The 13,012-nt window shown below is 46.7% G+C and overlaps 1 protein-coding gene across 1 annotated transcript in view; it reads right to left on the bottom strand.

The window, feature by feature from the left end:
• Nucleotides 1–8,925: 8,925 nt before the first annotated feature.
• Nucleotides 8,926–13,012, bottom strand: part of Mon1b (MON1 homolog B, secretory trafficking associated) — an 8,544-nt gene continuing 4,457 nt past the window's right edge. The window contains exons 4-6 of the mRNA XM_010609509.3: nucleotides 12,553–13,009; nucleotides 12,041–12,188; nucleotides 8,926–9,541 (exon numbers count right to left, since the gene is read on the bottom strand). Coding sequence (XP_010607811.1) covers nucleotides 9,341–9,541; nucleotides 12,041–12,188; nucleotides 12,553–13,009 — 806 coding nt within the window. The 3' untranslated portion in view covers nucleotides 8,926–9,340. The remainder of the gene's footprint in view (nucleotides 9,542–12,040; nucleotides 12,189–12,552; nucleotides 13,010–13,012) is intronic.

Raw genomic sequence — 13,012 nt, 5'->3', positions numbered from 1 at the left:
GACGCCGCGGGGGCAGACCGAAGGTGCGAGGTGTGAGGAGCGCGGACAGGAGTAAGGACTGCGGGCCTGGGCACTAAGGGGGACGGTCAGCGGGGACAGAGGCTATGCGCAACGGCAATGGCTCACACGGAACTCCCAGAGGTCCTTGGGCTGGGCCGCCATCAGGAAGGACGGCTCAGGGGCCGGCACCCGCTCGGGGGCCTCAGCCACAGCGCCGGCCATCAGGTCCTGGCCGCTGGGGGGACGGAGCCTGCGTAGAGCAGTGATGAGTGGGGCGACAATGGAAGAATGGGGAAGTAACGGTAGAGTTACTGGAAGGACAGGCAGCTGTGCGGATGGGTGCAGTGAAGACATGGACGGACGTTTCCACGGGAGGACGGGGAAGGTACCTGGTCAGGGCCTGGAGAGGTGGCCTGGCCGGGACACAGACATGGACAGGCGAGATCACGAGCGCGTGAGTGGGTGTGTGCTCGGGCAGAGGGCACATGCTGGTGACCGGGGGCCTAACCTGAGTGCACTGAACCGAATGAATGGATGGCAGGGCCCAGGGGCCAACGGGGAAAGACTTAGAATAACCCCGAGGGTGGAATTTACTTAGTAAACAAATCATCCACAAAGGACTCGCAGCTGAGTTCATCTTAACACCACCACCCAAATACAAACGGTGAAGGGGGAGTCTTTCTGGACCGGGACATGAGGAGTGTGTGTCTGGGATCCCCCCAGGCTGGAGGAGGACCTGGGGGCCAGGGGCAGGATGCTTACCTCGAAGCCTCAGCCTCACTCTCCGGGGCTTGGCTGTGCTGTTGGAGGATCATCAGCGCCTCTGTGGAGAGAGGAACTCACCCGTCCAGCCTGGGTGTAAGCGCCTGGGGAAGGAAGGGGCTCCCAGAGGGGAGTTGTGTGGGGACGCGGGTGTGCACTGAAGCAAGGAGGCAGCAGGGAGCAGCAGAGCAGGGTTCACTGGGACCCCGCTGACCTGATGGAGAAGTGCAGACTGGGCGCTGGTGGGGCAGGGGTGGAATAACGAAGACCCAGCAGTGGGCGGATACCTTGCTTTTTGCTCAAGACCTCCTCTAGGTGCACTTCCTCTCCGTGCACTGGAAAGCACAAGGGCACTTTTAGCCTCATGGGTCACATCCTACGTTCCCACTGCAACTTCATGCGAAGGCTTTTCACGGGGGACCAGAAGAGGTGCCACCCAGTACCAGGCCCCCGGGGACCATCCTGATCTGGCTTCTCCCTTCTGTGCCCACCGTCCCCATAAGTGCCAAATGGATGAGGAAGGACTGGAAAGAGTGCACAGAGTTTACACTCAGGGAAGAAAAGACTAACAAAGAAATATCAAGTTAGGCAGGAATGAAGGCTCTGAAAGAGACATTAAGCAGTACAATGAGAGGATGGAGAGACGGAACCCTCACAGCAGGCCTCCCAGGGCTGTGTGATCTGAGGGCTGCAGGATAACATGATACAGCAAGTGGTCCTCTAGATTATGTGGACTCAGAGCATAGCACACAAGGAGCAGCCTGTGCAAAGGCCGTGAGGCAGGTGCAGAACTATCAGCAGCCATCAAGGGATCGCTGGGTCTGTCTTCCAGCCCCACTTACAGGAGTCTAATTCCCTATTCAGGGCTTGCCAGACAGCTTGGGCCTCTCCCAGTTCCTCAACAGATTTCTTCTTTGCTGAGTCAAAGAAGGGAAGAAGATGCTCTGTGAGTACAACTTTGTTCTTCTCCCACAAAGTGTCACATCACACACTCATCCTCAGACAGCCTCCTAGGGGACTGGATTTGATATGGAAAGAAACTGGAGCACCAAAAAAGGGAGGCTCTTCCCGCTGGTCCCGGGTTCCCAAGTCTACCTTGCTGAAGCTCATTTATCTGGTGAATCAGGTCCTCGATCTGTGGTTCCAGGGTTCCCTCTGGAGAAAGAAAGAAAGAAAGAAAGAGAAGGAGAGGGAGAGGGAGAGGAAGAGAAGGAAAGAAAGACAGGGAAAAAAAAAAGAAAAGAAAAAGAAGGGTTGAGCCAGAGGAGGCAGCTGCAGGCCCTGGTGGGGCTCTGCTAATGTGAATCCCTGGTGTTAACCCTGAGCTCGCCTGCCTGCCCGCTCTGTGTCCAGATATAGAAGAGGACTTCTCAGGACTGGGTGGGAGCAATGCGTATGCAACAGGTCTCAAGTGAGAAACCAGGGAAACACTGCTTTCCTGTTGTCAGTGGCAGCTTGCAAGTTCTCCCGTGACCCTTTAGGGAGTCACAGTGCCTGGGTCAGTGTTGCCTAGGAAAAGCCTTCCTCCCCGTGCCTCTCTGGCTCTAAGGATGGTGACACAGAAGGGACCCAAGGCTGCCCGGCCCTGCAGGTCTCACTGCTGCTTGGAGGAAGGTCTGCAGTGGTTAAACCCAGGCCTGAATTTTCTGAGGTCAGCAACTCCAACTCCCTTGACTTCCAGAAGTGCTCTCCACAGTGCTGCTCACAACTAACAAAAACCCCTGGTGGGGACAGGTATCTTGGTGGATCTTTATGCATTTCCAGTCCTGCAGTTTCTTTGCATAGTCTCCCTCGAGGCACAGTCCCAGTGCACTTGTGCATGTAGCCACAGAGCAGGGACAGAGAGGGTTCTCCTTTGTTGGGAGCAGACTGATGCAGGGTAGCATCTGAAGCTGACCATAAGTGGGGGTCTAATTTCAAACCCAGCCAGTGCTCTACTCAGCCCTGGCGCGGGTACTGGATGCAAGCTTGTTCCCAGGTCCTTCTCAACAGCAAAGCACAGGGCAGAGCAGCCCGTACATAAAAAGGCACTGCCTTTCGCACATAAAAAGGCAAGACAAACACTATGCACCAACGAGTACATGGGTCAGGGAAGTGGATGACTGGGGTGTGCGGGTGTGTGCGAGTTCAGGGTAGGTTTTTCCATCCTCTTAGACTTCCTGAATTTTAAACAGTGAGGCTATACTTGGAGGTTCAAACACTTAAATTACATAAGAGGGAAGATGTGCAATGAGAAACTTGCCAGTATTGTGAGTTAAGGGGTCTTGACTTTGAACTATACTTGTCTAACTCAGTACCCTACCCGAGGCTCAGACACAAGATACCTGACCTTCCTGCAGCTTCTTCACCATTGCCAGCAAGTCCTCAGGCTTCTTCAAAAATTTGGCCTGACCTGTGAAGATGAAAACCAGAATTAAGAGGACCAGGTAAGAGTGAGGAACGGCCCAGGCCCATCGGGAAAGGGAGGAAGGAAGTCCCTGTGGGCACTGCTGACAGCAGTCCCTGTGGGCTGGAGCAGGGGCTGAGCTGAGGGCCAAGTTTCCAGACAGAGCAGGACCCCTGCAGGACCCGCTCCTCTGTTTCCGAGGTTCCTGGTGTGTGAAGGTTCCAGGGTCAGCTGCTCCGTGAGGGGTCAAAAGAAACCTCAGATCTCAGCTCGATGAAACTTGGTGAGGGACAGAGAGATGCAGTTTGGCTACTGCTGCTGTTCTAAATCATTATGAAATTTCAACAAAAGGCAGTAGGGTGGACAGGTTCCATTCAAATCATTACTGCCCATAATGTGCAACTTCTAATGAATTAATGTATTAGGAAATGGTGATTCCTGGCTGTAAACATTAAAAAAAAAAATGACAACTCGATGTTATTAGGCTTCTGACAGAAGAACATAAACCTGTTATGAAGGGTTTTCCAAAAGGTCCACAAAAAAACCCAGATAAATCAAAATTTAAAAATTGCCTTCCCTATCAATGACAATGAATACTCCTTATAGATCCTAATTCAAACAGATGCACTTTTTATCATATATACTTCTATAATTTTTAACATGGGCCTTTGCTATTTTTAAAATTCAAACAAAAACACAGGAAAATATTTGCACATTAAAAACATCTTAAAATCTTTAAAGCAAAAGTAAAAGGTCAAATCCCAGCGATCTGTGCCTCTCCAAAGAAAATGAGGCAGTGAGGAAGGACACCTCAAAAGTCGAAAAAGCAGGGAGCAACAGAAGGGTAGGGGATGGAAGGATGAGTGCAGATGTGTTATGCACGTGTACCAACGCCCAGTGATAAATGCATTCGTGCACTGCAAACGTGTACTAAAAAAAAGTAAATAAACACAGGGCAGCTACAGAGTGACTGCAGAAGTGCTTACCGGGCACAGGACACCCTCAGGCTCGAAGCTCCCTCCCCAACTTCCCTCCTCGGAGGTGATTGTGACAAGCTGGTGAAATCCTAGACGAGCATGCGTCCCATTTCTGATGTCACTGTGGCCCACCACAGATGAGGTTTCACATCTTGAGTTCTTCACTTGACGGCGTGTTCTGCCTGCTGCATGGTGTTTCACTGCAGGGGTACAGCATCACTCCAGAGCAGTCTTCTACCATTGAACACTTAGGTTCTTCCCCTTCTTTTGTCACAAACGATGCCACTATGATCATCTGTATTCCTTTTCTCACCTGCTGCACCAAAGTGCCACAGATGGAGTCTTCCATGTGTCTGTCACCACTCACCTTTCTCTTCGTGGGTCCACCTTTCTTCTTGTTGAAGGACACCAGTCTTTGAGTCATGGCCCACCATAACCCAGAATGACTGCATCTTAAGTTGCTGTATCTGCAAAGACCTTATTTTCAAATAAGGTCATACTTTGAGGTCCTACTGGACAGATATTGGGGAGCATGATTTTATTGGGTGCACTGTCCTTGCACATTCTTCTTTGTGCCTGTGTCAGATGTATCTACTCAACACACCCAGCACGTTGTCTGAGCTACCTGCTGCATCAGAGTGGGTGTCTGTTATCAAATTTGGCTGATACCATGGAACTGTCTTCTGCCCTCTTCAGGCCAGCAGAGGAACCTTCCCATATCTCATTAGCCAAATTACATCTTTAATCCTTTGAGTTTTTGCCAATCTGATAGGCAGAAAATACTGCTTGATTCCAAACTTCCTGTTAGTAAATACCAAAATCATCCTTGTGTCTTCTGGATCAGAAATTCCATCCCCAGGAGAGCATCTAGAAAGAGTCATTATGAAAGGTGGCAAGCTGTATGTTATTTCACTGTCTGCAGTCTTAAAATATGGAAGCAACCTGAAGATATTTTAGGGGATTATTTACGGCACATTTAGAGGATGGAATTCTTTACAGCCACTAAAATTATAGAGGACATTATTTTTAACCTGAGCTTATTAAATTTTGTGGACATGTCTGGTGACATCTTCTTTACATCTTTTTGCATGGCCTGAAGTCTTTCATAATTTAGTATGTGTTAGTTTAATTGTGCATTTTAATTTTCTAATCACCTCAATTATAAACAAATGCAGAATATGGAATTGAAAATAAAAATCTGTGACCAATCTCCAAGTCAGTTCCTTTTCCAAAACCACTGCCAGTTAATTGACAACATTCACATCTTGCCATATCATCACCTGCTTTAATTCTTACTTTCTTACCCAAGTCACATTCAAGATTTTTACATACTACAAAAATACGTGAATTTAAAAATAAAACTTCCCCTTCTCTCCTTGGCCCTAAATCTTGCTCTCAGATATGATCACCACTTATGAAGACAGTTTGTGATTTAACATTTTATGCAATTTTTAAAAGGCATATGAAAGGATGTACGAAGGATAGTGTACTGAACTCCAAAGTGCTTATGACTCAGATCTGATAGTTGTTGATATTTATCCTTTTTTTTTTATTGTGCTGAAGTGTCTTCAAGCAGATCTCAGGCTTCTAGACATTTCATTTCTAGTTACTTTACTGAATCTCAGCTACTCAAGGAGACCTTCCACAACGACCCTGATCCTACCCAATAAGATTAATCACCAACATGGAACAGTACCCAACACTCGGACCATATGTGATTTTTCCGCATCTTTTATAGCTGATTTTTGCAATTATTTCTGCAAAAGCTCCATCTGCATTTCTCCTCTCTACTTCTGTTAGAATTAGTCATATAAAGCCAAGAGCTGGATAAGTAAATCTTTCAAACTAGCTAATACCTTGATAAAAATTTTTAAGTTTTCATGTTCTATGAGGAAATAGTCTACAGAGTCCCTTGTAAACATTTTATTCTGAAATAATTTTAAATGTACACAAAAGTTGTAGAAATAGACCACAGTGCTTTCACTTGACCTTACATCCAATTCCCTTTCTGCACTGTAAGTTGCAGACATTATGGTCCCTAGCTCCGTAATAGTCTAATGTGTATTTCCTACATACAGAGGGACTCTGCAAAGTAACCACAGGATAACCATGAAACTCTGGATATTAATACTGATCTATTGTTAACATATGATCCTCAGATGCCAAATTTCCCCCTTATATTTTAAAATTACTAGTACTAAATTTCTTCAAAAGAAAAATAAACCACACAAATGCCTCCGCCTCTGTATAACCCCCTAAAATTTGAGTCCCTTGTGTAGAGTTGATAGGCTGTTAACTTTCAGCTATTTTTCTGTTTAACACACAAAAGGCTATACATATTTCATAATTTCCCTTTTTTATTTCAGTCTTAACTGGCTCTTACAATTTTTTTGGGGGGGGAGCTCTTTCTGTGTCAATGAATAATCCCGGTTTTCTTGTTGTTACTGTTGTTTTTATTTTTGGGAGACAATTTCTAGCTATGTAGTTCAGGCTGTCCTTGAACTATGTGTCCCAGGGTAGCCTTGAACTCATAGTGATCCTCCTGCCTCAGCCTCCCAAGTGCTGGGATTATAGGTACGTGACACCCACACCTAGCTGAGTAATGATCTTACCCTTAAAAATTACTTGTATTGGCCTCTCAAAAAAGAAAAAAGATTCCACAGCACAGGCACTCTAGTGTGCATGGACATACGAAGATTCATCTATTACTATGATTATTGCTTGAATGTGGCCTCCATTAATCCTCCCCATCCATGCAACTATGTACTTTCCTACAATTGCTTAGCATGGTGGCTGCAGATGTGGAAAGCATATTAGATGCTACAAATAGTTCTTCCACATCGCCCCTAGCAAAGCTTTTACTGGTCAGTTCTGGTGAGGCAAGAGAAGATACGCATTGCCATAGTCTCAGTGCTAGATGCTGTCCCCTTCTTTATAAAGCAAATGTGATGGGTTAGAAATGGTAGTTTGTGTTTTCCAATATTCTCCATTGTCAAAGATAATCATAAATTTGATTTTGAGGAATTTGAAAGGTATTGATAGTTTTTTTTTAATCATAGTGGCAGCTATATTATATACTTAATGGAATAAATTTGTATCTGTCTTATTTCTTTTTTTTTTTTATTTTTCTGAAGCTGGCACTCAACTCGCAGTTCTAAGACCACACTCTGTGTTATTTCATTACTCACACATCAGAAATTAATGACCCCTATCTGTGTGCCAAGTAGGCATCTGTTTAGATGCTGGGGAGACAGCAGTAAAGTCTTTGTTCTCATGGAGCTGACACCCCACCCTAAGACAGGTAACAGATGAATAATTATTTTGATGTCTGCACAGGTAAATTGACAAGACGTAATCTAATGTATTTATTATTATACTGATTCAGTGACTGTGCAGGAAAGGGAAACATAAATGGAGGGCAAGAAAGTAAACATCTTTTGAATCAAGAGTGGCAGGTACATGAGTATTCCTCATGCTGTTTTCTCTACTTGGCTGTTTGCTGAAAATCTCTAAAAAAATAAAAATTACTAGAGGCACACTGGTGGATATTAGATTGGGAGACCCTCCCTTCTTTAGGGGGTCTGTACTTCCAAGTTTCCAGGCTTAATTACCACCAGCCACCACCACCCCAGCCCCAGCACACTATGAAATCAATTGTTATCAAGTCAAATTTGATAACAGTTGTCTGAAAGGAAAGCCATTCTTGATTAAGAATCCATGTAGTGTGATCTAGGCTGAGTGTGAAATATTGATATTGGGAAATTAGCTAATTTTCTTACGTCTGCCAGCCTCAAGATTTTTTTTAAACACCTTGCCCCATTTCATTTGAAAGATACGTATGAACTATTTATTGTTTACTTTAAAGTAATTGAACAGTATAGTCAATGAAATTGACAAAAGTTAAGCTAGGTGAATGAGAATGTGCGTGTTATTTATTTCCACTTTGTGGAACAGTTAAAAGTGTCTTTCAATAATAAAAGGCTTAAATATTTACTTCTTTTTCAAAAAGCTACTGCTATCATCATTTAGTTATCGTAATGGTCGAATCCTCCCTCCCTTCTGTCCCTGGAGGGGAAGAAGGTTCACACCTGCCCTCACTACCTTCACCCTCCTGCACGGCTTCGGATGACTCTTCAGTCAAACGCTCCAGGTTCCCCTCCATTTTTTAACGCTGGGCTTGCTCTTGTGCCTTGGACGCTGATTGGTTAAAAACGAAACAAACAAACAAAAAAAAACACCCAGAAGAGTGATAGTGCGCATGCGTGCTGAACCGCTTCATGCGATTAGCTCACCCGGAACTGGATATCTCCTGAGCACGCGCAGAACGTTTGCGCACGATCCTCACCCTTGACAGCACGCATGCGTATATGCACGAGGCCATAACTGGTTTTAGACAAACAAGGGCAGTACTGGGGTATCGGGCAATTGGAGAGTGAGGTTGTGCATACATTTTGTTGCAGGTGCCAGGGTCTGGGACACATGTGCTTAGGATGTGTAGTGGTACGTGAGTTCGAATCCCTTTCCATTTCCAAATCGTCCTTAAAGAGCCATGCAGAGCTACCTTTGTTTCATGGATAAGTAAGATAAGCTTTAGAAGCTAATTACACCTCCTTTCTTAGCCACTGTGTGAGACCTTAGGCACTGTGTATCTTGTGTTACACAGGTGGATACTGGAAGGTACCTTCTCATTAATACTAGGAGCAGCAAACATTGTTACGGCTCATTTTTGGGGGCAGGGCTCAGATAAAGGGAAAAGGAATATTTTTGTGGGACTTAGTTTTAGAGCTTTTATGTACAAGATTTTTTTTTTTCCCCCTAAATAGCCTCAGGCTGGTTACGGGCATAGGCTGACCCTGCATTCCCAATTCTTGAGCCCCTGTGGGCCACTCCTGAGACCTGCCAGTTCCTGCACATTCAGGGCTCAGTCCAATGAGAAAGACACTTCTGAAGCAGTTTAGAGGGGACAGCTCCTGAGAAAGGAAGGTGAGGAGGTGAGACAGAGGGAGCAGGGAAGGACACAAGGGAACTAGAAGGGCACACTGTGTCCCTGGCCACTGCTGCCCATCTCCCATTTGTGGGCAGCTCTCCTATCTTGCCCAGCTTCTCAGGGAGACATGTGCCAGCCACAGACAGATTCCCACTACATTTCCAGGGTGGAGACAGAAGGCAAAGGCTCAGGCGGTCACTCCCAGAAAGTCCGAGCGAGCTCTACCATTCAGAGTCCAGGGAATAAGCCATTGTGGGGAGCCTGGTCCACAGAGGTGGCTGGGGGTGTAGAGTACTTGGGTGGGCAACGGATGAACAGTCGGTCCTCCTCTTTCTTCACCCAGCGCAGGAGTTTGGTCACTACCAAAATGGCTCCTGCTTTGGTCACCAGGGGGCTGAGGCAGGTATACAGCTCGAATTTGGAGGTCACCTAGGTGTTTAGGAAAAGCCAGAGTCAGGATAGAGCTGTCCACCCCAACCCAACTCCAAGTTTGCCTCCTGAAGCTTGGAAGATGTCCCTGGCAGCAGTGCCCACCTGGTGCTGCTTCAACACTAGGCTATGACAGATAAGATGATATTTTTGGGTCACTGATGGGCAGGGCCAGGGGTTCTTAGTTGGGCCTAGAGGTTAGCTGAACCCACTGGCTTTAACTGGTAATATAGGCTATGGCTTCTTTGGACCCTCAGTTTATCTGTGGACTGGGGACAATAATAACAATAATGCTTAAAGTTCAGTAAGCGATCACAATGGTGCCTCAGTTCACGAACTTAACTTTTTCCATGACTCTAGATGCAAACTCAAATGGATGAGAACCAAGTCAAATTTCCCTGTAAGGTCAACAATGAACTTAACCACTGAATTTGATTCGGTTCTCATCCAAATTGGTTTGTGACCAGAATTATGGCAAAAATTAAGGTCATGAACTGAGCCACCACTGTATTGTACAAAAAAGGCCTACTCTGACTTCCACACGACTACTTTTATCATTCATGACTTGGGCATAATATAAAGAACTCAATTTAATCCTTGCACCAACCTAAGAGACGTGACCCCACCCTGGTCACAAGTCATTTTCTGGCCTACTTTCCACTGCTCTCTCTTTGGCTCCCTCTGTGCTTTCCTTGCTGTTCCTTCCTTAAGCACAGATTGGCTCAGCCCCACCTCACTGTATCTGCAGAGTCTTTTCCTACTGCACCCACATGACTCACTACCTCTTCATTTAGACACTACCTCAGGAAGGCCTCAACTGACCACTTGGTTCCCAATCCCGGGCCTACTGCATCTTGCTTTTTAAATGCCAGTCTCCACAAAAAGGCACAAAGACTCCCTGGAAAAATGGCTGAATCCAACACCAACATGGAGAAAGTCCAGTAAGCGGCATTTATAAAATGATGGCATGTGGCAGGTACACAGTGACCAGCCTGGCTAAAAGTCTCCTGCTGGCTCTATCGGAGACAAATGCAGAACCAAAATAAATGTGAGAAAAACATTTTAGCCCACTGAATTAAAGAGAAACCCACAATACCATTACTTGCATAAAATCAAAACTTCAACAAATAAGTGGAAGGAAAAGATCTTCCTTATGCTAGAGTCTTAATAAATGTAGAAAGAATGGAGATGGCGACGGAGACAGAAAATGCACTATTGGGCAAAGACCGGACTAACAACTATTCTAAGTTAAAATCAACGGGTATTAAAACGAGTGGGTGGCAGTGGGACGATGCCCAGGACACCGACTGATGTCATAACCACAGGGACTTTAAGTGAGCAAGGCTGACGCCATCAACGGCGGGACAGACTGACGTCGTGTGCCTTGATATGGAGCATGTCACTGCTATGAGATGCTTGCCCAAAACGCAATGACCTCAATCAGGATATAACATTGAAAAGGCAAAAACAAGGGGCATTCTACAAGCTAATCCAGTTTCTTCAAAAGTGCCCAAACTATGAGACAAAGAAAACAAAAACCCAAAAAAAGACAACACAACAAAACAACAAAAACTGGTGAACTGTCCCAGAGTAAGACCAGAAACACAATAAATCAATTTATCATGTGATCTGGGACTGGATTCCGGACTAGTCAAGGGACATACATAGGATAACTGCTGAAACCCGAATGAAGCCTATGACCTAGATGGTACTGAACCAGCTTATAACTTTCTTGTTTTGGTACATTAACGTGGTTTTATAAGATGTTAACTTTTGGAGAAACTAGGTGAAGGGATTCTTCGAGGGAAGTCTTTATACTATTTTTGCAACTTTTAGGTCTAAAATTACTTTAAAATTAAAATTTAGAATAATATAAAACAAATCCTCAGCCCAGAGTAACTCCTGACACAGAACAGATACACAATAAATTATTATATTATTATTATTATTCTTCTTGGTACTGGGGATCGCACTTGGGTCCCTGTGCTTGTAAGGCAGGTGGCGGAACCACTGAGCTAAATCCACGCCCCACAATAAATTATTTAATAAAAAAGTCGCAGAGCCTGAGAAAGGTGCCATTTCTGATGACGTCATCTTGATTGGCCTCCTAGCTGACCTTTACAGACCCACAGGAAGTGAGGCTGGAGCCCAGGGAAGGACAACCCCAGAGAGGGCACAGCCAGGACGAAGCCTGTAGCATCTATGGAGTGCTGGAGACTGATGGAAGCAAAACTGCACTGGTGGGAAGCAGGGAATTGGCAGGCAGTGATTATTGTTAGTGTGGTCTCTTGAAAGTCAAAGACACAGTACTGGCTGCTAATGGAGGAAGAACAAGCAGCACTATGTGACGGCAGGGATAGAGTTGTAGGCAACTGGACAGAGGTGCCAGGCATGGCCCAGGCAGGTGTTTGGGGAAGGCTGCTGAGATTGGAGGGGCCACATTTAGGGAAAAGAGGCTTGAGGGGGGAATTAATTCACCCCAAGCCCTATCTGACTCACCCAGGCCAGCAGCGTCTCCTTCTCAGCCACGTGGTAGATGAGGCGCAGGGGTCTGGAGGTGCTGTGAAGGCGAGCATGCAGGCGGTGGTACAGGTCCGACAGCCGCTGCCGCTCCTCCTCTCTGCTGTACGGTGCCTCTAGCTCAGGGCTGTCCCGACGAAGGGAGGTGGAGGGCAGGGTTAGTGAAGGGCCTACTGGGCTGGCCCATCTCTCTTGTCTAGGGATTTTAATTAAGTGACAGCTGAGCCTTTCCTATTAAACCTGCAGATGCTTAGTGACTATAACTAAGCTTTCCTCCATCAAAGTAAGGGACTTTCTAAGTATGGCCCTTCTCTCCACTAAAACAGTGACTCCTTGGGTTGGTGGCTGAGCCCTTGTCATCAGAGAATTGTGCTATTTGTTCTTTCCAGAACGTGGCTGGGATCTCTTCTACATCACAGCTACAAGATGCTGAACTTCCTGGTTACAAAAGCCCTCCTACTGGGGTAACTGCCCACAGGGTCTGGGCCTACCTGGTGAACTGGGGCAGCTGGCGGTGATGGTCAGGGATGTCCAGTGGCTTATACAGGAAGTGCCGGAGGCCAGGTGCCCCCACAGCCTGCACACTGTAGGCAGGGGCACTGACTGCCTGTGCACTGGAGAAGTTGGCCGCCTCCCCCAGGGCGCGCAGGGCACCAAGAGTGCGCATCCCATCTTCCACCAGGCGCCGGCAGGCGGCCATGGCATGGAAGGCTTCTCGGTGGGTGCCAAGCAGCAGCAGGCAGACAGGCATGGAGTCCAGGCGGGCCACGTAGGCGTAGAAGAAACCATCAGGGTTGAAGCGGGGCAGGCACACGGGTGCCCATGCCTCGCCGGCTGCGAAGGCTGGTGCCCCCATCCAGTCAAGCAGCAGCTGCAGGTCAGCTGGGTCCAGTCGGCACTCGGCCAGCACGTTCCGCTCCTGGGCTGCTGTGATCAGTCGGCCGCCAACTG

Source organism: Fukomys damarensis, unplaced genomic scaffold (assembly GCF_012274545.1).
Source record: "Fukomys damarensis isolate Sample0158 unplaced genomic scaffold, DMR_v1.0_HiC HiC_scaffold_32, whole genome shotgun sequence".
Lineage (NCBI taxonomy): Eukaryota > Metazoa > Chordata > Mammalia > Rodentia > Bathyergidae > Fukomys > Fukomys damarensis.
Note: the sequence above shows the minus strand (reverse complement) of the source record. Positions and strands in the feature narration are given on the sequence as shown.